The sequence below is a fragment of the Vicugna pacos genome, chromosome 1 (assembly GCF_048564905.1).
Source record: "Vicugna pacos chromosome 1, VicPac4, whole genome shotgun sequence".
NCBI lineage: Eukaryota > Metazoa > Chordata > Mammalia > Artiodactyla > Camelidae > Vicugna > Vicugna pacos.
Window position 1 is genome coordinate 32,223,389 of NC_132987.1, and position 25,500 is coordinate 32,248,888.

Consider the following 25,500-nt stretch of genomic DNA (forward strand, 5'->3'; position numbering starts at 1 on the left):
TGCCAGTTTATTTCTCTAGGTTTTCCGTTTTGAGTAGAAATTAAAGATGAAGAAGATGCCAGACCCCTTGTGTTCATGCCCTAGATCTACCTTAAATGCCACTTCTTCTTCCAGGCAGACTTTCTTCCCACAGAAAGATGTCTTGCCTTTCTCTTCTTGGACCACATTCCTTATCCTACTCATCCGTCTTCTTAAGGCATGCTCTCTTCTCAGTGCTCTGTTCAGCATATTGTGTTACTTCTGTAACCATTTACTGGCCATATTGCCTCTGCAGCTATGTGCCGTGTCTGCCCCATGGCTGTCTACTTCTGGTCTTCACTGGCCCATGTGGTTGCTATTTCTGCTGTGGTGGCTTCAAGACCAATAAACCAAGCAGACCTTCTTTGATACCTAATCACATGCTAAACCCATCACATGATCCAGGATAACTAAGCAAGGAAGGGAATGCCAAGTGAACTCTCTGGAAAAGCAGACTGTCCAGATTTTCGTGTAGATCACAGCTTCATTGATTCAGTTAATTGTGGTTGTACAAATTTTATAGTATTTTTATTATTATTTCGTGTGCGTTTGTGTACTTTAATGGCTTAAGACTGCAGTGCTAAAAAGACTGATGAAGGGAGAGCTTGATAATTACCATTCTGAGGATAATACGTTCCATGCATTTCTCACAAAATTATATGAAATTAGCACATTTAAATCTACATAATGCTGTGAAGGCATATTTTTATTAAACTTAATCTAAGCAGACAGAATAATGAGAAGTGATTGCTATCATGAAATTCTTGTCTCATTTTGAGGGGACAGAGTGTTATTAGTCTCATTAAGGTATATTAACTAATACTTTCTGCCCATAAAATTATTGATTTTAGACACTGTATCCTTTTATTTCTCTCCACCCCTCCCACCTTTCTTCATAATTCGTATAGAATGTATCCTGGTTATCTTCTAGAAATGCCTCCCAACCAGCTCATGCTAGCATATTTAAATTTGCTTTTCTGAATCATGTTGCCAAGAAAACAATTTAATTTCAATAAAACCCAGAATATTACACAGGTATTGTGTTATTCATTCATGTGAGTATTTAAAAAGCAGACAGGATTGCCATTTAATACAATTTAAGGGTTTCATGCCTCATTTAGCAATACAATCCTTTTTCTCATTTCTTTTTCAGAATAACTACTCAATTAAAATTTAATCTTTTGGTTAGGTAGCACTATACTTAGAAAAGTCATCTTGACTTTTAACTATTAATTTTCTAAAAGAAAATAGTCATTTTCTTGGAGAGCCATTTTATGATTCAGTGTTACCTATTGGTAAACTTTGAATTTTCTTTACAGAAATAAAGATACTAAATAAAAGTTTGACAGTGTCCCAGAGAAATAATGTATGCCTTGAAGAGGAAATGAAAAATCTGAAATTGTTGTCAGATGCAGCCATATTGAGGTCTCAGCAGATTCAGACATCCAAACAACAGGAAGTAAACTTGCAAACCAGATGCCATGACTTGCAAAAAGAAGTACTAGGTAAAAGAGTTATTTTTTGCCATTTTTAGCTGATAGCCAAAGTAAAGAAATGTCTAAATTTTTATTTTTCTTATAATTCTAACAAAATCTTGTTTTAATCAGTTTGTGTTGAAAATATGCCTAATTATTAGTAATGATGCCAATAACAGTTTCTGTGATAAATGTTTGTTATCATCCATGCCTATTCTGCCATTTAGAGTGGCAAGACTTAAGTGGAAATATACTAAACACATTTCAAGTACAAAATGGTATTTCAGGAAAACAGTGGAATTTACTTTCCTATATCATTATCCTCAGTAGATGGTGGTTTAGAATATCGAGGTGAAATACAGAATGTGCTGTTATATAAGGTGATTCCAAATTTTTAGGCATTCCTTCCTTTTTCCAGATGAAAAGATTAAAAAATATGTTTTGGGAACCTTGGGCAAAGATTTTAAAAGTTTACCTTAAAGCAATGATGATCTTGGAAGTAAGGCTATGGTATGGCGTTTATACTTTTTCCTAAAGGCAGTAAGGAATCATTGAAAACTGAAAATCAGGAGAATGATATAACACAAGCAGTGTTTTAGCAAAATTAAGCTGTTAGCAATGTATGGAGGTGTTCTGAACGTCAAAGAATTGAAGTCAGTTAGCCAATCAGAAAACATCTTTGCTAGTAACCCAGTCCCTAGATTAGCCATAAGAACCTGAAGTAGGGAAGGGAACTGACATTTTTAAGGTCCTAATGTGTATTAGACACCATGTTAGCACTGTATATAAATTACTCCAGTTAATTCTCACAGTGACCGTGGAAAACAGGTATAATTATCCCATCTTAGAGGAGAGAATCAAGGCACAGAAAGGTAACATGCCTGTTCCCACATAGCTGGTCAATGGCAGAGAATGAAAGCAAACCTAGTTGAACTCCGAGGCTTATGCTCATCCCACTGTATCTCTGTGGCCCTCTCCATGGCCACAGTGGAAAGGCTCAAATAGAATCAAGGTTGAAAAGACTTCCAGGACCGGAGGTGAATACCTAGCTGCGTAGACAAGCAAGAGAAGGAAGTCACAGGGGGCTCTTAACCTCTTTGCTTGAGGGTCTTTAATGGAGGGATCACATCACAGATTAGGGAAATCTGGAGAGAAACTAGTTATGGAAGAGAATATAAGTGGTCATATGAATTTGGAAGCATTATGAAACCAAATGTAAATTTGAAAATCAGATATTTTAATTTTTTCTTTTGTGAATTACCTATTCATAGATTTTGCCAATTTTCTATTGCATTACTAGAATTTTCCTTAATAAATTTTAAGAGCAGTTTGTATAGTATTTATTAATCTTCTATATTCAGTGTATTTCTAATGTGTAATTTGTCTGTTGATTTTTTTACAGTAAATCGTACCATATCAAAGTTTTTCATTTTGGTATGATCAAATTACTACCTATTATAATTTCTAGTTAGTCTTGGTTAAAACAGTCTGTTCCATTTCTAGGTTATACATATGGTCTCATGTTTTCTTTCATTTGTGTCATTAATATGTATGGAATTTTTCATATGACATGAGATTTGGGCATCCAGCTTTATTCTTTCCAAGTGCATAGCCAGTTGCATCAGTATTACATGTTAAATTATCCATCCTTTTCCCACTAAATAAAGTTACTATCTATCATATGTCAAAATTTCATATATATATCAGCATCTATTATTATGTTCTCTTTTTTGTTCCACTAATTTATTAGATGTAGCATTAATATCATATTCATTTGACTTAATAGCATATTCTCATAGCTGATAAGTCTCTTCCTCTGTCCTTACTTTTTAAATATGTATTTGGTGGCAGTTATTTTTTGATTTGAACTTTAAGATCCTTTATTTACCTCTAATTCAAAGACTCTGATAGAGATCCAGTAAAGATTTTCTCTTCAAATCTGTATACTTTTCTTTCATATTTATTCACAGGCAGTTATTCTTCTACATAAACTTTTAGATAATTTCATTCAATTCTAATCCCAGCAGGGATTCTACTTGAGATTGCACTAATTTTTTTAATACTAATTTTTAGAGACTTGACAGTTTTAGTGATATTAAGTCTTCTTAATATTATAAAAGTTTATCTTATAATATTTATACTAATTTTTAGAGACTTAGTTTTAGTGATTTTAAGTCTTAATATTATAAAAGTTTTCTCAATCAAGAATATGGTATGTCTTTTCATTTCTTTGAATGTTTTATGTTCTTTAATATGATTTTATAGTTTTATTTGACTATGTTTTTTTGCCATTCTTTTAAAATTTATGACTATCATTTTTGAATCAACTGTGAATGAACTATTTTCTCTATCTCAGTGTCTTGGTATTAATAGAAGAAAGAAAGGCTATTGATTTTTCTGTTTGTCTTATATCCATTAAATTTGCAAAATTCTCATTTTAATTCTAGTAGTTTTTTATTAATGTGTCTTAGGTTTTCTAGTTATACAATTATATCACTAGCCCCAACATCCCTCCAAAGGAGTTTATCTATTCTTTTCCAGTGTTTATATCTTTTATTTTTATTTTCTTATCTTGTTGATATCTTATTAAATCCATTTGAACTGTTAAAACTGTGTTAAACACTGATGGTGACAGTGATCATCCATGTCTACTTCCTGATTTTAATTGAAATCATTTGGCGTTTTGCCACTTGGAATTATATCTGATGTTTGGTTTTTGGTAAATATTGTTTATTTTTAATCAAATATTTTCCTTCTATTCCAACTTTACTTAGATATTTTATTAGAAATGCTTTTGTATTTTGTTAAATGCCTTTTCAGCATCTATTGATATAATAGCTTGTTTTTTCTCCTTTAACCAACTGGTAAAATGGATTAGTATTACTAAATTTCCTGATATTGAAGCATCTTTGTTTTTGTGGAGTAAATCCTACATAACTTACTTTTTATATATCATTTTCTACATGGTTATATTTTATTTATCAGTTCAGTACCTATATTTATAAACGAGAATGGCCTATAATTTTTATTTATTAGAGGGCACCAATTCTTTCAGAATTTTGTGTTAAAATTAAGTGACGTTAATAAATGAATTGGTTTAATAACATTTGATTATCAGTTTTTTTAAAGTTACGTAAAACTTGATTATGAGCCCAGTGATCATTAAGATTCAATTATGAACTCATCTGATTCTGAAGCCTCTTTCAGTGGTAGTTATGTAATATTTCCAGAGTTTTCTGTAGTAATTTAGCTATTTAAATCTTCAGTTCTTCTCAGTTCAGCTTTGATTATTTATATTTTGACAAGAAATCATTCTTTTTATCTAGATTTCAGATTTGTACTCATAATATGGCATGTAATACTCTTATTTTTAAAATATCTGCTCTGTCTGTGGTTATACCTCATTTCTGATTTTGAACATTGTCTATTTTTATTTATCTCTTATTATTTATCAGACACCCAAAGAACTAGCTTTTGAATGCTTTCTACTACTTTTATTTTCCATGACATTACTTTTCACTTCTATGTTTATTACTCTTTTCTTCCTGGCTTCTGTTTTGTTTTTATTCTTATTTTTCAGACTTCTGAAGGGACTTCTAAATTACGTTATTCCTCATCTTTTTGGTTTAATAATAGAGGCATTTCAAAGTATAAAATTTTTTTACATAAACTTTGTGTCTCATAGTTTTTAATATGAATTATTTTCTTTTTCAATGCTATCTAAATACTCTGTAATTTCTCATTTTTTCCGTAAGTCGAAAGGTTATCTAGGAATATATTTCTTAATTTCTAAGTACTTAATTTCTTTGGAAGAGAGTTACTTTTTTATTTTTTTTTTAACTTCAGGATGTTCTGATTAAATAATGTAACATAACCTCTTTGAATTTTTTAAGCTTTTCTTTATGTTGAGTGCATGATCAAGTTTTGTAAATGTTCCTTATAAGTTCAAAATAAAACATATTTCTCAACTTGATGGATGTAATGGTAACTTAGCTAGGGGTAGGATACTTGAGTTCTTTTTTCTCAGTAGATTGTATATGCTAATGGTTTGACTTCTAGCTTTCAGTGTTGCAAATGAGAAGTCTGCTGCTGCTCTGATTCTTTTTCCTTTAAAGATAACTCATTCATTTATCTGGAAGCTTGTTAAGTTTCTCTACCTCTTGTTTTTTCTTTTTTTTCTTTTTCCCTATAGGACCTCAGGAACATTCAGTTGAATCACTCATAATCCTTGGTTCATGACATATTATATACTGGCCAGGACTACATATAGTGTTGAATAGAATAGGGTTGGTGGGCATCCTTGTCTTATTCACAATTTTACAAAAATATGAAGCTAAATAACTTTGAGATTTAAGCAGAAATTATGATGAATGTAAAATAAAATATCTGGAATTTAGTAATATGGAAAAGCACTAAGTATCAAAAACTTGTGGGATGCAGTCAAAGCGGTGCTTTGCGAGAGATGTAAAGCTTTAAATACGTAAGAACAAACTCAGAGAACATAGAAGAAAAAATACAGTAAAAATAAGAGCAGCAGTCAGTGAAATAGAGAACAAAGATACAGTAAAGAAGATCAATAAAAGAAAACATTGATCAAAGGAAATAACAAAATAGTCAAACCTCTGGCAAGTTTGATCAGAAGAGAGAAGATACAAATGAAAAATATAAGGAATGAAACAGGAGCAATGACTACAGATAAAGAGTAAAAACTGACTCCAATTTAATCATCAAAGGCATTTATTGAAAGGATATTATTTAGATGTTCAGAATCTCTGAGAAGGTGAAAAGGAGAATGGGGCCTAGAGATGCTTAGAAAACCATGAAGCTAGAACTGCCATAAGAATCACTGGGTGAGGATGCAGCTGTTGTGTTCTTAAAACACCGGACACTTGGTCCCCTCGCCCCTCCTCTGGTCCTGCACCAGCTGATCTCAAGATGAATTCTCTACTGCTTCTGCTGCTTAGTGTCAATTGTACTTATGTCAGATCTTGGGGAAAATATTTAAAAAATTAGCCTGGGAAGAAAGAACCATGTTTGGCCACCTAGCTCTAGCATAGTTAGAATGTGTTGTTATAGGAGTGTGTAGCAGCTGTAAAAATGCCAATGTATATTTTTAGAACAGAATAGCAAATCCAGAAGTAGAATCAGATTTTAATATAAGGATCACTAACAGATGGAAAAAAGCCAAATTTTGTAATAAGTGGCATAGGGATAACTAAAACAAAATAAACCAAATACACCAAGATAAACTTCAAATTATATAGGTTCAAAAATAACAGAAAAAAACCAGCACCAAAAAAAAAAAAAAAGATATAGAACTTATCCTAATCACAGAGGGATAAAGCAGCACTTTGAAAATAGCAAAGAGTAAGATTAACAGATCTTGTCTATAAAAATGTAGAATCTCTGACTTCAAAAGTGCCAACCAACCTAAAATTAGAAGATGGGCAAAAAAAATTTGTATCATATATGGTATGCAAAGGTTAGTAGCCATACCATATAAAGAATGTATTCAATTGTTAAAGAAAACTCCAAGACCCCAAGCAGGCAAATGGTTGAAAGACAGAAACAGACAGTTAACACAGGAAATATGATAAACAAGAAGGAAACATTCAATTACTAATAACTAAACAAAAATAAAACATTTACCTCCTTTTAAACTAGTACAGACTTTAAGTGATAGTTTCTCTTCCTTTGGTGATAAAAATTACTGTGTTTTTCTAACCCATAATGCTTGTGATGAAGTAATCTCCTTCTTATGAATTTATGTTTAGAAAACTGCAGAAAAAAATATTTATATGCAAAGATCATATTTTTAATAGTGAGTGATTAGAAATAATTTATCCTTAACTCTAGTGAAATGGGTAATAAATTACCATATACCATAACTTGAAACATTATTTAGACTTATGACAAATGCTATAATTATTACATAGTAATAAAATGCACAAAATTCTGTGTAGATTATAATACAGTTATGTCAAAATAGGTGTATTTGTCAATAGAAACCAGAAGAGAACATGAAGATATGAAAATTAAATTTAGTGTGATGGAAATATGAGTGATTTTTCCCGTTATTTTTTTTTCTGATTTTAACAATAAATAAACTTTCTTCAAAAAATAAGAAATCTCTACACATATTTCAAGACTTAGCTCAGATTCTATGTCCTACAAAAACAACAACAACAACAAAAAAAAAAACACCTCACCAAAACAGTATAATACTGGTTAGCTACGGTTTTTATACTCATTAAGTCCTCACCTTTATTAAGTGCAGTCTATATTTAAATCAAAAGTACAGGTCATTTATTCAGTTCTTCATTTAGAGGTCATATAGTTATAGATGTAATACAGGCTCATCTAAAGGACGGTGTAATTACAGAGCAAAATGGCACATAATTTCAAGACTAAATTAGGGTTTCATTTTTGCTGCTGCTGTTGAATAGATTCACTGCATGGGTAACACCCAAACTGTGTTAGCAGGGAAAGAAACCACCTTAAAAGGCTGTTACTTCTCTCTTGGTTGAAACCATTGAAAATTTGTAGGTCAGAGTGGACAGGATCATTAAAGCTTCTCTTAACTAGAGATGACAAGTTTCTATGAACCTATTCATGAAGGGCACCAAGTTGTTTTTTGTTTGTTTTTGACTCCACAACAATCTTATTCCCATGTCAAGTTCTTGTAGAAACTGTCAGAATATTTAGAAAAATGTTTATTAATGTACCTTTTGCTTTATCCACAAATACCCTTCTGGTGAATTGATTGCACTGATATTTTGTTTCTTTCCAATTCATGTTGCCAAAGTGGTTACAGTGGTTTAGGAAAGCTATAGAACTGAAAGTGCAGGAAAGACAGCAAATTCTCCATCTCAGATCTTGGTAGTGTTCTAGTCCCATACTTGATACACTTTCTTCTCCCCTCTAGGGTCCTGGGACTTTCACAGGTGCTCCCACCTCCAGTGGTCCAAGCTAGCCTCTCCGCTCCCCTCCCCTTACTACCTATTTTCTGTTTTGTATAGTCTGCTTTTACCTCTGCCCACTATCCATTGACCTGTTCACTGGCCTCTTACCACAACTCATCTATTCCCATTTGTTGGCATTGGGCTGATCATAGCCTGGGAATAACTTCATTTTTTTCAGCAAATAGTTATTTGGCATTTACCATATGCCAGCCAACTGGCCTTGTCTTCACTTTGATTCTCGGTGACTAGGTGTTCTCCAGGTCTTCATGAATCTTCACTGGATGTCTGACCTCCTAGCCCCATGCTGGTTATATATACCAGCACTCTTATTTTTAGCCATTCTTGGCAGCTTCTCTTTGTCCTCTATATTGAAAATATGTTATAAATTTCTCTAGCTCCAAGTTTGTTGGCATTCAAATTACTTTGTTTACTTTTACTTTCTCTACCATCTTACAACTTCACTGTCATAACTTTCAGGAACTTCAACTATCTTATTTCTTAGTTGGCTTTCTTTTAAATGCATGCCTAATATTTCTATTACTAACCAATTAATATGCTTTAGATTTTATATTATCTTGATAATATCTGTAGATTTTCCAGTTTATTAGTATATTTTCAGAAATCGTATCAATTATTTGAGAAGAGAAAAAGCCACAGGGCATATATTCTCCCTAGATAAATCATTGGACTAACATAATAGGCATAGCATTTTAGATTGTCTTTGGGTAAATTAAAATAAAGGCAGACTGATAAACTACTCATCTCTTGAGTCTCCCTGTGTCTTACTTTTAAGAAATATAATTGTTTGTTCAAAGTATACAATAAAAAGTATTTAAATTCCCTTTTTGATGTGGCTTTTTATTATTAATGATCTTAAATCCAATTCTAAGTATTTGCATTGTTTATATTTCTTTCAAGTCATTTTACTGGCTTCGCCACAGTTGCAGAACCAGCTGTAAGTGATAAACATCACAATAAGTTTTCCTTTCTAATACTAGTTGAACATCTTCCCTTCTATTTTCCTAGCCTAATTCTCTGCCCCACCTACTATCCCCTATTTTCTCCTTCAGAGCATTCAAACACTTCACTATTTCCCCTGTATCCTGCCATCTGTTAATTCATTTCACTTGAACTTCTATACTGTGGCTGGTTATTATTTATGCTCTTAGTTGTTCCTTATTCTCTCTTAAGTTCTCTCTTTTAATAAATGAATTAACACATTATACTTTTTGATTAACATGAAGCATATTTTTTATATTCTGAATTTTTAAACCTGTACTGAATACCATGTCATTATTGTTTCCTTATAAATAAAATTTATAAATTGTTCTAATATTTTATATTTCCATATCTCTTACTTTTAGAATAAATTTCTCTTTCTCCATTTTGAACTGTGTAACTATCTCTCTGTTGTGTCTTCCAGCCTCTACCCCTGACCCACATTTCCCACCAGTGTGGTACTAACTGAAAGCATGCTAGGCCAAGAATCAGAAGATGGTGACCCTCCAAATATTAGCCAGGTGACTCTGATATGCCATTTAGCCCTGATGAGTGTTTTTCCACACCTGGGTAACTAATGGTTAAGCTAAGGCTTCAGAGGCCATTTCGGGTTCTAATAGGCTGTAATTCTTATCCTAATTCTGATGCCTTTCCCTTGTTTCGAAAGTTACATACATATTTGTATTTTTACGTTGAAACATTTTTTTCTTTTAAATCACCTTGAACAATTTCAACTTTGATTCAAGTATATAGTCTTTATGATCATTACTTTCCTACATGAAAACTTTTAACTGTTTTGCCAACATTTTCCCTTTGTTTGTCTTTTGAAACACAGATGCTTGAAAATTTGAATACATATGATAATTCTAGTTCATATATTTAATAGTGGTTTAAAAGTAAATCATAGGCTCTAATTAACAGCCTAACTCTTAATGCCAAAATGTCATCTTTTTCATAGGAAAGTAAACATACAAAATAAAATTTTGGAGACTAAATTCTTGGTTCCCTTTTAAAGATTTATTTACATAAGTTTTTTAATTTTATGCTTAGCTCACACTAATATAACTTCCAAAATGCATAATTTATCTCAATTGCTAATACTCCTCTCAGAGGTCACTGTGACCCACAAACCCGTCCACTTAAATGATTTTCCTTCCACCTGGTAGAATACAGTATCCTTTACTTTTGTCAGCAGTTACAAATATTGGAAGACAGAGTTCAGCTAAATCACTTTAGCATGAATATTCTTCCTAAAATTTATTTGACCAACTTTCAGATTTATTCCTAGTACAAACACTTTTGGATTTTTTTCTTTCAGAAGACTCTCTGGTATAATATATAATACATAAATATTTTAATGAAATTACTTTGCACATAATATTTTAACATCCTAGTTGAATTTTTAAAGAACAGTCTTATTGAAAATATTTTAAATATCAAAATTCACATATTTTAAGTGTACAAGTCAGTGGTTTTTAGGATATTTATAGACTTGTATAACTATCACCATGATCTAATTGTAGAGCATTTATGTCACCTCAAAAAGAAACCTCATGGTCATTAACAATCATTTCCCTTACCCTTCTGCCCATCCCCCACCAATCATTAATTTACTTTCTTTCTCTACAGCTTTGCCTGTTCTTGACATGTCATATAAATAGAATCATATAACACGATCTTTCCTGTCTGGCTTCTTTGACTTGATATAATGGTATAATGTTTTTTGACTTTCACTCATGTTGTGGCATGTATTAAGTATTGTATTCCTTAATTAGTAGCTCCTCTGTTAAAGTGAAAAAAAATCAAAATGAGTGATAGGGTTCAATTAAAAAAAATACTGATCCAGGAGTCAAACACTTCAATTTTCTGGCAAGTTTATGTTTTTTTTATGGGACTTCTAGATAAGTTATTACTCTCTTTGACTCAGTTGCTTCACCTGTAAAATGGGAATATGATAGTCTTCCTTAAATACTGTGGAGTATTAGGAGAATCAACAGTATGAACTGTAGGAACACAAAAGAACTAGACAAATAGAGAATATTAAACTGCATTTTAAAGTGGTTTTCCTGGAGTGATACCACACCAAATGATTATACTTAGGGTAAAAGTATTAGAATTTCCTTAAATACACCTTCAATAACCAAGGAAAACTGTACATATTAATTTCTGTTTGCCCAAAGGTTCATTCCACTGATTTATTTTCCAGTCAACACTGATTAGTTCTAACAGCAGTTTGCCTGCTCTTAGAACAAGTTGCTGAAGAAGGGAGTGGCTATGATTAATTCAGGAGTCATCTGTTGCATAGCAGATGGAAGAGTCTCTGAACAGAGTTACACTGTGACCTTACCTGTAAGCCATAATTTTCACAGGGAGTTCACTGTGATGAATTGACCAGCCTTTATGATTCCTTTTGAAGCTTTGAACTCCAGGAGGAATAATACAACTTTAGCTTCCAAAAAAGGAGAAGTGCTGATTTTATAAACAGAAAACCAAGAAGGTTTGCTGTGATCCTTAGTTTTACTAAATCCAACAGCTCTTAAAAGAGGCTAACTTGATAAAGGGACACTGTGGGATGCTTCTGTTTCCAAAAGCAGGGAACTGCAAAAAAATACAGTTCCTAGGGACTGTAGACAAGTTGCAAACCAGATGGTCTTAACTAGAACCCAGAGAGTCCTTTTTTAGAACCAGGTCACCATTAGAATATGGAATCTAATGAAAGGGTCTCCTTTAGAAGCCATTTGGTCTTTGATTACTTGAGACATGTAAGATTATATCTGTTTCCTTTATTTTTCATTTGCTTCTAACTTTGAGCTTTCCTATAAAGATTATCTCTATTTACATATTATCTCCATTTTACAAATGCTTAAATCTTGGAATTTTCCGCAGTGAACTTAGGCATACACTCCTTAAGATGGATATCTCTTCTCTGAGACTCCTTTCTCAAGCTTTGAGATAGCTGTAGTTCTGGTTTATTCTCTAGTCGTACTTCACCTCTGCCCTTGCAGCCTTCTTCCTCTCTTCATTCTTCCACTCCAGCGTGGTTTTCCTCTTTTAAGGCTAGATCTTAGCCTTTCTGGCTTTTCTTTAACTGCACCATCTCCCTCAGGACCTTGTGATAAATTTTAGACATTTTGTTTCAATCCTATGTAATCTGTCCTGTGCCTCAATTCCTAAATCCACCTCTCTCAGAAAGATTAGCACCATTCATTCTTTTTGTCATTATTGAAAGATGGTTGCTGTAGAATATTATGTTAGTTGCAGGGGTACGACATAATGATTTGATACTGCTACATTATGAAATGATAACCATGATGTCCAATAACCATCTGTCCCCATACAGAGTTATTAAAATATTTTGGACCATCTTTCTTATGCTGTATATTACATCCTTGTGACTTATTTATTATATAAGTGGAGTTGTGCCTTTTAATCCCCTTCACCTATTTTACCACTCACCCCTTCTCTCTGGCAACCACCCATTTGTTCTCTTATGAGTCTGTTTTCATTTGGTTTTGTTTGTTCATTTTTTTACATTACATATATCAGTGCAATCATGTAGTATTTGTCTTTCTCTGTCTGACTGATTTCACTTAGTATAATACCTTCTAAATCCATCCTTGTTGTCACAAATGGCAAGATTTCATACTTTTGTGACTGAATAATATTCTATTATATATACTATATATATATATATATATACACACCATACTTCTTTATCCATTTGTCTATCAAAGGGCACTTAGGTTGCTTCCATAATTTGGCTATTGTAAATAATGCTGCAGTCAACATTGCAGTTCATGTATCTTTTTGAGTAAATAAAATTGCTAGATCATATGGCAGTTTTTAACTTTTTGAGGAATCTCCATACTGTTTTCCCTAGTAGTTGTACCAATTTACTTTCCCCCAATACTACGCAAGTGTTCCCTTTTCTCCACAAGCTTACCAATACTTGTTATTTGTTGTCTTTTTGATAACAGTCATTCTCACAGGTGTCATGTGATATCTCACTGTGGTTTTGTATTTATATAATTCCCTGATTACTAGTGTTGTTGAGCATCTTTTCATGTGTATGTTGGCTGTCTGTATGTCTTCTTTGGAAAAATTGTCTATTCAGGTCCTCTGCCCATTTTTAATTGTGTTGTTTGTGTTTGATGTTGAGTTTAATGAATTCTCTGTATGTTTTGGATATTAAACCCTTTCACATATATGATTTGCAAACATCTTCCATCGAGTAAGTTGCCTTTTTGTTTTGTTGCCAGTTTCTTTCACTGTACAAAAACTTTTGAATTTGATGCAGTCCCATTTATGTATTTTTGCTTTTGGTTCCATTGCCTGAGGAGACAGATTCAGAAAAATACTACTAAAACCACTATCAGAGAGTATACTGCCTATGTCTTCTTAGAGTTTTATGCTTTCAGGCCTCACATTTAAATCTTTAATCCATTTTGAATTTATTTCTTAATATGGTGTGAGAAAGTGGTCCAGTTTCATTTTTTTTTTGCATGTAGCTGTTCAGTTTTCTCATCACCATTTATTGAAGAGCCTGTCTTTTCCTCACTGTATATTCTTGCCTCCTTTGTCATAGATTAATTGACCATATAAGCATAAGGTTATTTCTTAGCTTTCTATTCTCTTCCATTGATCTACCTTCTTGTGCCAGTACCATACTATTTTTATTATTGTAGCTTTGTAGTGTAGTTTGAAATCAGGAAGCATAATACTTCCAGCTTTGTTCTTATTTCTCAAGATTACCTTGACTATTTGAGGTCTTTTTTGTTTCCATACAATTATTTTTTCTAATTCTATTAAAAATGCCAGTGGTGTTTAGAGATTGGATTGAATTTGTATATTGTCTTGGAGAACATGGTCATTTTAACAGTATTAATTTTTTCAGTCCATGAGTATGGTATATCTTTCCATTTGTTTGTATCATCTTCAATTTCTTTCATTGATATTGTACAGCTTTCTAACCACAAGTCTTTTACCTCCTTGGTTAGATTTATTCCTGGGTTATTTTATTCTTTTTGATGCAATTACAAATTATAAATTGTTTTCTTAAATTCTCTTTCTGATAGCTCATTGGTAGTATATAGAAAGGCAACAGATTTCTGTATGTTGATTTTATATCCTGTAAATTTACTGAATAAATTTATTAGTCTAGTAGTTTTTCGTGAAATCTTTAGAATTTTCTATGTATAGTATCATGTCATCTGCAAATAGTCACAGTTTTACTTCTTCCTTTCCAATTCCAATTTCTTTTACTTTTTTCATTGTCTGATTGCTGTGGCTAGAACTCCCAATACTATGTTGAATAAAAGTAAATAGAATGTGCATCCTTGTCTTGTTCCTGATCTTAGAGAAAATGCTTTCATCTTCTCACCATTGAGTATGAAGTAAGCTATGGATTTGTCATATACGGTCTTTATTATGTTAAGGTATCTTCCCTCTGTAGCCACTTGGTTGAGAGCTTTTTTTTTTATTATAAATGGATGTTAAATTCTGTCAATAGCTTTTTCTGCATCTCTTAAGATGATCATATGATTTTTATTCTTAAATTGTTATTCTTAAATTCTTAATGTGGTATATAATATTGATTAATTTGCAGATATTGAACCATGCTTGCATCCCTAGGATAAATCCCACTTGATCATAATGTATGATCCCCTTAATGTATTGTTGAATTTTAGTTTGCTAATATTTTGTTGAGGATTTTTGCTTCTATGTTTATCAGTAATAGCCTGTAATTTTCTTTTTTTTTTTTTTTCTCCTCTCTCTCTCTCTTTTTTTTCTTTTTTTTTTTTTTTTGGTAGGTGTCTTTCTCTAGTTTTGGTATCATGGTGATGCTGGCCCCCTAAAATGAGTTTTGAAACATTCTTTCTTCAATATTTGGAATAGTTTGAGAAGGATAGGTGTTAACACTAAACATTTTGTAGATTTTACCTGTGAAGCCATTGGGTCCTGGACTTTTGTTTCTTGGGAGGTTTTTGTTTGTTTGTCTTTTGTTTTTGTCTTTTGTTTTGTTTTGTTTTTACTGATTCAATTTCATTACTGATAATCAATCTGTTTATATTTTCTATTTCTTCCTGATTCAGTCTTGGGAGATTGTATGTTTCTAGGAATTTACTTATTTCTTCTACATTGTCCATTTTATTGGTATATTAATTGTTTGTAGAAATACCTTTTAATCCTTTGTATTTCTGTGGTCTCATTTGTAAGTTTCACTTCTAATTTTATTTATTTGGGCCCTCCTTTTTCCTTGATGAGTCTTGCTAAAGGTTTATCAATTTTGTTTATATTTTCAAAGAACCAGCTGTTAGTTTCATTGATCTTTTAAACTGTTTTTTCAGTCTCTTTCTTTTATTTCCCTCTGATCTTTATTATTTATTTCTGGTAACTATGGGTTTTGAATTTCTTCTTTTTCTAGTTTTTTTTTAGGTATAAGTTTAGGTTATTCATTTGAGAGTTTCCTTGTTTTCAAATCCTCTTTAATTTCTTTAGTAATGCATTGGTTGTTTAGTAGCATATTGGTTAGCCTCCACGTATTTGTATTTTGGAATTTTTTTTACTGTACTTGATTTCTAGTCTCATACGGCTGTGGTCAGAAAAAATGCTTTATGTAATTTCAGTTTTCTTAAATTTATTGAGACTTTTTGTGTGGCCTAGCATATGATCAGTCCTGGAGAACATTCCACGTGCACTTGAAAAGAATGTGCTGTTTTCAAATGTATATGTATCTATTGTTCATTTGGTTTAATGTGCTGTTTAAAGCCAGTGTTTCCTTACTGATTTTTCTGTCTGGATGATCTGTCCATTGTTTAAGTGATGTTTTAAGTCCCCTACTATTATTGTATTACTGTCTATTTCTCCCTTTATGTTTGTTAATATTTGCTTTATGTATTTAGGTGCTCCTTTGTTGAGTGCATATATATTTACAATTGTTTTATCTTCTTGTTGGATTGGTCCCTTGATCATTATATAATGTCCTTCTTTGTGTCTTGTTAAAATCTTTTGTTTTAAAGTCTATTTTGTGTGATATGAGCATTGCCTCCCCACCTTTCTTTCCGTTTTCATTTGCATAGAGTACCTTTTTTCATCCCTTCACTTTCAGTCTTTGTATGTCTTTAATATCTAAAGTGAATCTTTTTTAGACAGTGTACATATATAGGTCATTTTTAAAACATATTCAGACTTTGATTGGAGCGTTTAATCCATTTACATTTAAAGTAATTATTGATAGATATGTACTTATTGTCATATTGTAATTATTTCCTCGTTGTTTTTGTAGTTCTTTTTGTTATTTTCTACTCCTTTTGTTCTCTTCCCTTCTTATTTAATGACTATATTTAGTGTATTGTTTGAGTTCCTTTCTCTTTGCTTTTGTGTATCTATTATAGATTTTTGGTTTGTGGTTACCATGAGGTTTATATATATATTATTTATATATATATAAATAAAATATGATTATTTTAAGTTGATTATCTCTTAAGTTCAGATGCATTCTAATGACTCTGTATTTTAACTCCCCCACAATGTTCAATGTTTTTGACACCATGTTTAACATCTTTTTGTTTTATGTATCCCTTAACTACTTATTGAGGATATAGATGATTTAACTACTTTTAATCTTCTTACAAGCTTTATTAGTGGTGGATCTACTCCCTTTTCTATATGTTTGTCTTTACCTGTGAGATTTTTTTTCTTTCATAATTTTATTATGTTTAGTTGTGGTCTTTTCTACTTAGAGAAATCCCTTTAACATTTCTTGTAAATCTGGTTTAGTGGTGCTGACTTCTTATAGCTCTTCCTTGCTGAGATTAAAAGAAAACTCTCTCTCCTTCATATCTGAATGATAGCCTTGCTGGGCAGAATATTCTTGAGTGTAGGTTTTTTCCTTACAACACTTTGAATATAATGTGCCATTTCTTTCTGGCCTGCAAAGTTTCTGCTTGAGAAGTTAGCTGATGGTCTTGTGGGAGTTCCCTTGTATGTAACTAGTTGCTTTTCTCCTGCTGCTTTTAAGATTCTCTCTTTGTCTTAATTTCTGCCATTTTAATTATAATGTGTGGTATAGACTTCTTTTCATTTATCTTGTTTTGCCTGTCTATGCTTCCTGGACCTAGATATCTTTTTTCTTTTCTTTTTTTTTTTTAGGTTGGGTGAGGTAATTATGTTTATTTATTTTTAGAGGAGGTACTGGGGATTGAACTCAGTACCTTGTGTATGCTAAGCATGCGCTCTACCACTGAGCTATACCCTCCCCCCCAGACCTAGATATCTTTTTCCTTTCCCAGGTTATGGAAATTTTCAGCTGAAATTTTCTTCAAATAAGTTTTCTGCCCCTTACTCTCTCTTCTCCTTCTGGGACCAGTGTAATGAAAACGTTAGAACATTTGCTGTTGTTGCAGAAATCTCTTACATTATCCTAATTTAAAAAATTTTTCTTGTTTCTGTTTAGCTTGGGTGATTTCCACTTCTCTTATGTCCAAATCGCTGATCTGTTCTTCTGTATCATCTAATCTATTTTTGATTCCTTCTAGTATTTTTTTAAATTTTAATTATATTATGCTTCAGCTCTGTTTGGTTCTTCTTTATATTTTCTAACTCTGTTAAACTTGTTTTCTAACTCTGTTAAACTTGTTATGTGTTTATCCATTCTTCTCCTGAGTTCTTTGAGCAGATTTATGATCATTACTTTGAATTCTTTATTGGGTAGATTGCTTATTTCCATTTCATTTAGTTCTTTTTCTGAATTTTTGTTGTTGTTCTTCTGTTTGAAACAAATTCCTCTGTCTTCTTATTTTGTCTAATTCTCTGTGTTTATTTCTATGTATTAGGAAGGTTGATTGCATCTTCTGATCATGAAGAAGTAGCCTTATGTAGGAGACGTCCTATGCAGACCAGCAAGCACACTCCACTCTGGCCATGAGAGCTCTGTTCTCTAGGGATGCTCCCATGTGGTCTGTGTGGGCCTTCTGTTGTGACAGAGCTTACTACTGTAGGTGCACTGGTAGGCAGGGCTGGCCACTGACATAGTTGTGTGCCAGACTTTGCCTCACCATTCTGTGGCTGCCAGCTTACTGGTGGACAGGGATGGGTCCCACAGCAGCTGGTTGCCAGGCACAAGGAGCCCAGGTGGTGTCATATTGCTGGTAGACAGATTAGCCCCTCAGTACTAACAGGCTAGAGGGAGAATTCCAAATGGTGTTTGCCAGTGTCCTTGTGGTAGAACAAGCTCCCCAAAATGGCTACCTCCAGTGTCTCCATCTTCAGGGAAGCCCCAGTTGCCTCCTGTCTCCCCAAGAGCACAAGTATGTATGACTCAGGCTCCTTTCAAACTATTGGCTCTATACTAGGACTCAGTGCAGTTGTTAATATCCCCCCATTTATGGGTTGCCTACCAGATAGTGTGGGCCTTGAGTTTATTATATCTCTGCCCCTCCTACCTGTCTCATTGTAGTTCCTTCTTTTTATATTTAGGTATGGAAAATCTTTTCTGTTAGTTTTCAGTTCATTTTTATAGCTAATTCTCTGTAAATAGGTGTACTTTTGGTGTGCCCATGAGAGGAGGTGAGCTTAGTGTCTTCCTATTCCACCATCCTGGTCACTCCTTGCCCCATTTTTCTTCCATTCTGTACTTGTGGTCTAATGTGATGCAATTCTCTTTCCTCTTCGCCTTAACCTAGATCATCTTCTGCCCATTCAGTCACCAATCATCAAAAAATTTGGTCATTCAGCGTTATTAATTAGGCACCTACACAATGCAGTCTACGCTTTAACAGGAAAAGTTGTGTCGTACATGGCTTCTACACTAAGCATTCTGCATCCTCAGGAAAGCTCCAGCTGAGCAGTGAAAGGAAGGAGCTTTCCTCTGCCCTGTCCCTAAACACCCACATGAACACTCTCTTGACGACACTCACAGCCAGTCACTCTTTCACACATGGACTCACCCAGGCACACAGCACACCTGCTGCTCATAGACTCTTACAAATCATCCACATTTATGGACCAGTAGCATGAATAATAGCAATGCTATCTGAATGAGAAATAAATGACCCATTTCCCCTTTCCCACCCCATGTCCAATGTCTCTCACTTCTTACCAGCATCTCTTTCCCACTAGCTAATCACTAATACTCTCCTTATATCATTTAAAAAAAAAAGTCATTCCTGTGAATTTAAGTAGCTTACCTACTACAGTCTAAATAATAGCTAACATTCACAAAGCACTAACACATGTCAAACAGTGCAGCCACAGTGTACTCCCTTATTATCATCGTCCTGGGTTAGGCATTTTTATTATCTCCAGTTTACGAATGAGATTACTGGGGTTTAGAGGAGTTAAGTCATTTGCCCAAGGCAACACAGCCTCTAATCAGCAGAATTAGAGACTGAGTCCAGAACTGTGCTGCCAAAACTTGGACCCTTAACCCTTGAACTCCACTGCTTATAAACATCAAAGCATACTCATTGTTATCATCAGTATATATTTCAGAGAAAGCCTCTATACAGGCCACTTCCAGCTCTGGTAAATAAAACAAATTTCTGTAAGGGAAAGGCAGAAGAGGTCCTGAGAACAGTAGACACAAGCCACCCATAGGTTATGAAATGGTTATAAGATGGGTATAGGTTCAGTGTTCAGCTACTTTAATATGAATCTTTTGTTCCCTATTACCAAAATAAGCCATATTCACTATTGATTAGGAAATTCCAGCATTCACATAGCATTATATGATGTGATCCTGTGAGACTTTCTGTTTTGAATATATATATTTTTATAAGTGGAATAATAGTTTCATAATCTCCAACCCCTTCATTTCTTCCATTGTGAAATCTTTCCATGTCAAAAATACTCATAATATTCTAATTTTGGATGAATCATAATTTTAAATCATATCTTATTTTGAATAATTGTTTTCACTTTTTTTCTATTAAAGTAATATTCTGATAAATATCCCCATAGCTAAATCTTTTCACATATATGTGAATGCTGTCTGCAGATCTCTTCATTCTTATAATTACAAAGTGTTTTTGGTTTTATGCTTGTTACTTTTAAACTATGTAATGATGTAGAATTTTTAACTGCAATTAGCATGAACTGGTTTTGTAGTATAAAAGCAGTCTTTTGAAGGAATTCTTGCCCTTTGCCTATTCTACTGCCCTCCCAGCACAAGGAGAAAGGGGGCAAAAGATAGAATCAGTACTCTATATGGCTGTAAATGCACTCTACCTCCTTCCCAGTTTGCATAGAATTAGTCCTGCATACAAGAATTTCTGTAAGCATTCTGATGGTAGAGCACATGGATTAATTAAAGAAAGTTGATGTTTATATGGCTATATGAATCTATTTGAAAATTTATTAAATATTTTTAGATTGAAACTCCCCTATATTCCGTTTATTCATTTGCCTTATTATTAACCCTAGGTCTTTTTCTTTTTTATCCCATAAATGTTTTCAGCTAATGTGCTATTCAGTATAGCTCCCTGTCCCTTCCTGCTTACTTCACTCTAGGCTGTCCATATCTATTATTAATATTTTTCAGTCTTGAAAAATCTCATTATTTTGGTATACACACACATACACATTCAAAATAATAAGATATATGTAATTGTGTGAATTTATTTATTTATATAAATTTATCAGAAAACAGAGTAGTTTCTAATGTATTCACAAGCTTCTAAATCATCAGGATTGCCAGTTGAGAAAGAGTGGTTAAATGATTTAACCAGGGTTTAAAAAAGATGGAATTTAAGGCTCCTCCTATCTTACCCATGCATGATTTCTAATGTTTTAAAAGCCCCTATTCGTTACAATTATTATTATGTTATATTTGGCTAGTTTAATCTTCAGAACAAAAAAAATGCAGTGGGATTTTAGAAGCTTTTGTTTTTGTTTTTGTTTTTGTTTTTGTTTTTTGCATTCTGAGGTAAATTCTTGATCCTTAGTATTAGAATATAATTTATTTCCAAATTTTAAATATCTGATTATCTCCTTAGCTTGATTTAAATACACTCTCCCCTCCCCCCACACACCTAGATAAATAAATGTCTGGTTCTAATCTAACTATATCTGGACCAAACTGCAACTTTTTAACTGTAAATCCACACCTGATGGAGCATCTGATTTATAATCTCCAAATGTTATTTCAGTCCCTTCTGGCATTATGCAGAAAATGTTAATGTACTTCAAGTATTCCTATTTTGATATAGATGTGAATCAAACCTCTAAAATATAAACCCTAAAATGAAATGAACTTTCCAAGTGGCTGTATTCACCATCTGAGCTTTATAAATGTTTGCTTAAGTTAAAAATGTTAATTTGCAATTGATATAGTTGAATACTCATTAAAGAACTTTTTTCTATTATTGATATCTATTCTTACATTTGTAAAGCCTTTCTCTGTTAATGCTCATTAAAAAATTAAGTGAGATATTACTTTGTGAAAGGCTGAGTTCATCAAACCATGGTACAATAGTATATATATATATAAGTAATATCTAAATGCAGCATACTGATTGTGTTCATTCATATTGGTTATATCTGATAAGAAATCCCACAATTTTAGCCACATAGTTAACTAACAGTTTAACTAAATGAAATCATTTAAAATGGTAGAAAAATAAAACAGGTTTAATTTTAAAGGAGTTATTGATTTGTTCTTTAAAACATAATTTATCATTCATGAAGGAAAAATGAGGCACTTGACTTTAATTTCTCTAAGGACAGGGAAGTATATCTTACTGATGTTTATATACTGAATGTAGCCATCATGGAGCCTACCTATAACAGAGTAGGTACTCAGTAAAAATCTACTGAAATAAAAGAACATATTTATAAGAAAGTTGCATTTTAATGCCAAGATACATATTAGATTTTACCATTGAAAACTGTGCAACTCTTTCAGTTCCACTCATTTTAATCTTAGGTACATAACTTTAAATGTGTCTTTGCTGGAATTCTTATTTCTGGTAGCCACAAAATTTCATTCATTCTTTCAATAGTTATTTTTTGAGCACCTTTCTTGTCTCAGACACTATGAATATAAAAGATAAGATTCTTGTTCTCATGGAATTTCCATTCTAGTTAGTTTACATTAAATGAGTATAATGCACTTAGAATATAGTGCCTGGCACATAGTAAATACTCAACACTTACCTGTGATGATGATGATGTGAGACATGTATATAAATACTACTCAAAGCTATGAGACTAAGTGAGATACTAGGGAGAAGATGCAGGTAGAGAAAAGGGCTAAGGGCTGAACCTCTGGTGCTTCCTAATATTTACAGTATATATAAGAATGAGAATCATCAATAGAGACCGAGAAATATCAATAGAGACCGAGAAACAATAACCAATGCAATAGTGAATGAGGAAGGAGGAAACAAGATACTACAGTGTAAAGGAAACAATAGGAGTGTTTCAAAGAAAAAGTAAACAATGTGTCAGATGCTACTGAAAATCTGCATTAGATAAGAACTGAGAATTAAATTTTGGAATTGTTAATATAGAAAGTCATTCATAATCTTGAAAAGTGTTATTTCTGTGGAGAATGAAGAAGAAGGCTCCACTGAAGTGGATAGAAAAGATATTGGGGGAAAGGTAAATCATAAAAAGAGAACTATGAATGACTGAGAAGTATAAAATGAGATGATTATCTTCAGTAGTGAGCAGAGAACTACAATCTAAACCAACAATGAAACACTACCTTTGCACCCTGTGGATTGATTAAAAAAAAAAAAACTTAAATGGCCTCTTCTAGTGAGTATTGGGAAAGCAAGAACCTTCATCTAGTGAGCTGGGAGTGTAAGCTGGTGCCTCCATCCCAGTAATCATTTGGCATTTTTAAAGTATGTGTATGCCTGTGACCTCGTGAGTTTGCTCCAGGAACACACTGAAAAAAAAACTCCCCTATAAGCAGACAAGAAGATGGATAAGAAGCTTTATAAATTTTATTTATTTATTTATTTTTAATTTAAGTGTAGTTGACTTAGCATATTATATCAGCTTTAGGTGTACAACATAATGATTCAATATTTTTATAGAATATACTCCATTTAAAGTTATAAAATATTGACTGTGTTCCCTGTGGTGTATCTTATTTCCATCCTTGTATCCTGTTTATTTTGTACTAGTAGTTTGTACCTTTCGATCCCCTTCTCCCATCTTGCCCCTCCCCACACACTTCTCCCAACTGGTAACCACCAGTTTGTTCTCTGTATCTGAGTCTGTTTCTGTTTTGTTACATTTGTTCATTTGTTTTATTTTTTTAGAGTCTACATGTAAGTAAACACAGTATTTGTCTTTCTCTGTCTGACTTATTTCACTGAGCATAATACCCTCCAGATCCATCCATGCTGATGCAAATGGCAAAATTTCATTCTTTTTATGGCTGAGTACTATTCCACTATATATATTTTATTATATATAATTTTATATATATATATACATATATATATATATGTATATATATATATATATATATATATATACACACACACACACACACCCCACTTCTTTATACATTCATCTGTTGATGGGCACTTAGGATTGCTTCTATATCTTAGCTATTGTAAGTAATGCTACTATGAACATTAGAGTATATAATTTTTCAAATTACTGTTTTGTTTTCTTTGGATTTATTCCAGGAGTGAAATTGCTGGATCATATGGTAGTTATATTTTTCATTCAAGGAACCTCATACTGTTTTCCATAGTGGCTGCACCAGTTTACATTTCCACCAGCAGTGCACAAGGGTTCCCTTCTCTCCACATCCTCCTCAATACTTAATATGTGTTGTCTTTTTACAACAGCCATGCTGACAGGTGTGAGGTGATATCTCATTTGTTTTAATTTGCATTTCCCTGATAACTAGTAATGTTGAACATCTTTTCATATGACTTTTAGCTATCTATATGTCTTCTTTAGAAAAATGCCTATTCAGGCCTTCTGCCCATTTTTTAATCAGGTTGTTTCTTTGACATTATGTTGTGTGAACTTTTTGTATGTTTTAGAAATTAACCCCTTATCAGTTATATTATTTGCAAATGTCTTCTCTCATTCAGTAGGTAGGTCAGCTTTTCATTTTGTTGATTATTTCCTTTGCTGTACAAAAGCTTTTAAGTTTGATTATGTTCCATTTGTTTATTTTTGCTTTTGTTTCCTTTGCCTGAGGAGACAAAAAATCTGTAAGACCTATATCAAAGAGTATACTGCATATGTTTTCTTCTAGGAGTTATATGGTTTCTGGTATTACATTTAGGTCTTTAGTCCATTTTTTAGTTTATTTTTGTATATGGTGTTAGAGAATGTTCTACTTTCATTATTTTACCTATAGCTGTCCAGTTTTCCCAATACTACTGACTGAAGAGACTGTCTTTTCCCCATTGTATATTTTTTCCTCCTTTGTCACACAGTAATTTTTCCATATATGCATGGGTTTATTTCTGGGCTCTCTATTCAGTTCCATTGTCTATCGGTCTTGTTTTTGTGCCAGTACCATACTGTTTTGATTACTGTAGCTTCATAGTATATTCTGAGCTCAAGGATCATGGTATCTCCAGCTTTGTTCTTTTTTCTCAATACTTCTTTGGCTATTACATACAAATTTTAGGATTATTTGTTTCAGTTCTGTGAAAAATGTGGGTATTTTTATAGGGATTACATTAAATCTGTAGATTTCTTTGAGTAGTATGGACATTTTAGCAATATTAATTCTTCCAATCCATGAACACAGGATAGTAGTCCAATTATTTTATCATCTTTAGTATCCATCAACTGTGTCTTATAGTTTGCAGAGTATTGGTATTTCATCTCCTTGGTTAAATTTATTCCTCGGTATTTCATTCTTTTTGAGGCAATTGTAAATGGGATTCTTAAAATTTTTCTCTTTCTGCTAGTTCATTATTAGTCTATAGAAAAGCAACAAATTACTGTATATTAATCTTGTATTCTGCAACTTTACTGATTTCATTTATTAGTTCTTATAGTTTTTTGGTAGCTACTTTAGGGTTTTCTGTGTATAGTATCATGTCATCTGCAAATAGTGA

General features: G+C 32.7%; 1 protein-coding gene across 5 annotated transcripts in view; it reads left to right on the forward strand.

Annotated features, from left to right (window-relative positions):
• LEKR1 (leucine, glutamate and lysine rich 1) overlaps positions 1-25,500 on the forward strand; it is a 192,324-nt gene that overhangs the window by 92,123 nt on the left and 74,701 nt on the right. For all 5 annotated transcript variants that reach the window (XM_072959700.1, XM_072959696.1, XM_072959713.1 and 2 more), the window contains one exon: positions 1,338-1,523. In XM_072959700.1, the coding sequence (XP_072815801.1) occupies positions 1,338-1,523 (186 nt within the window). The remainder of the gene's footprint in view (positions 1-1,337; positions 1,524-25,500) is intronic.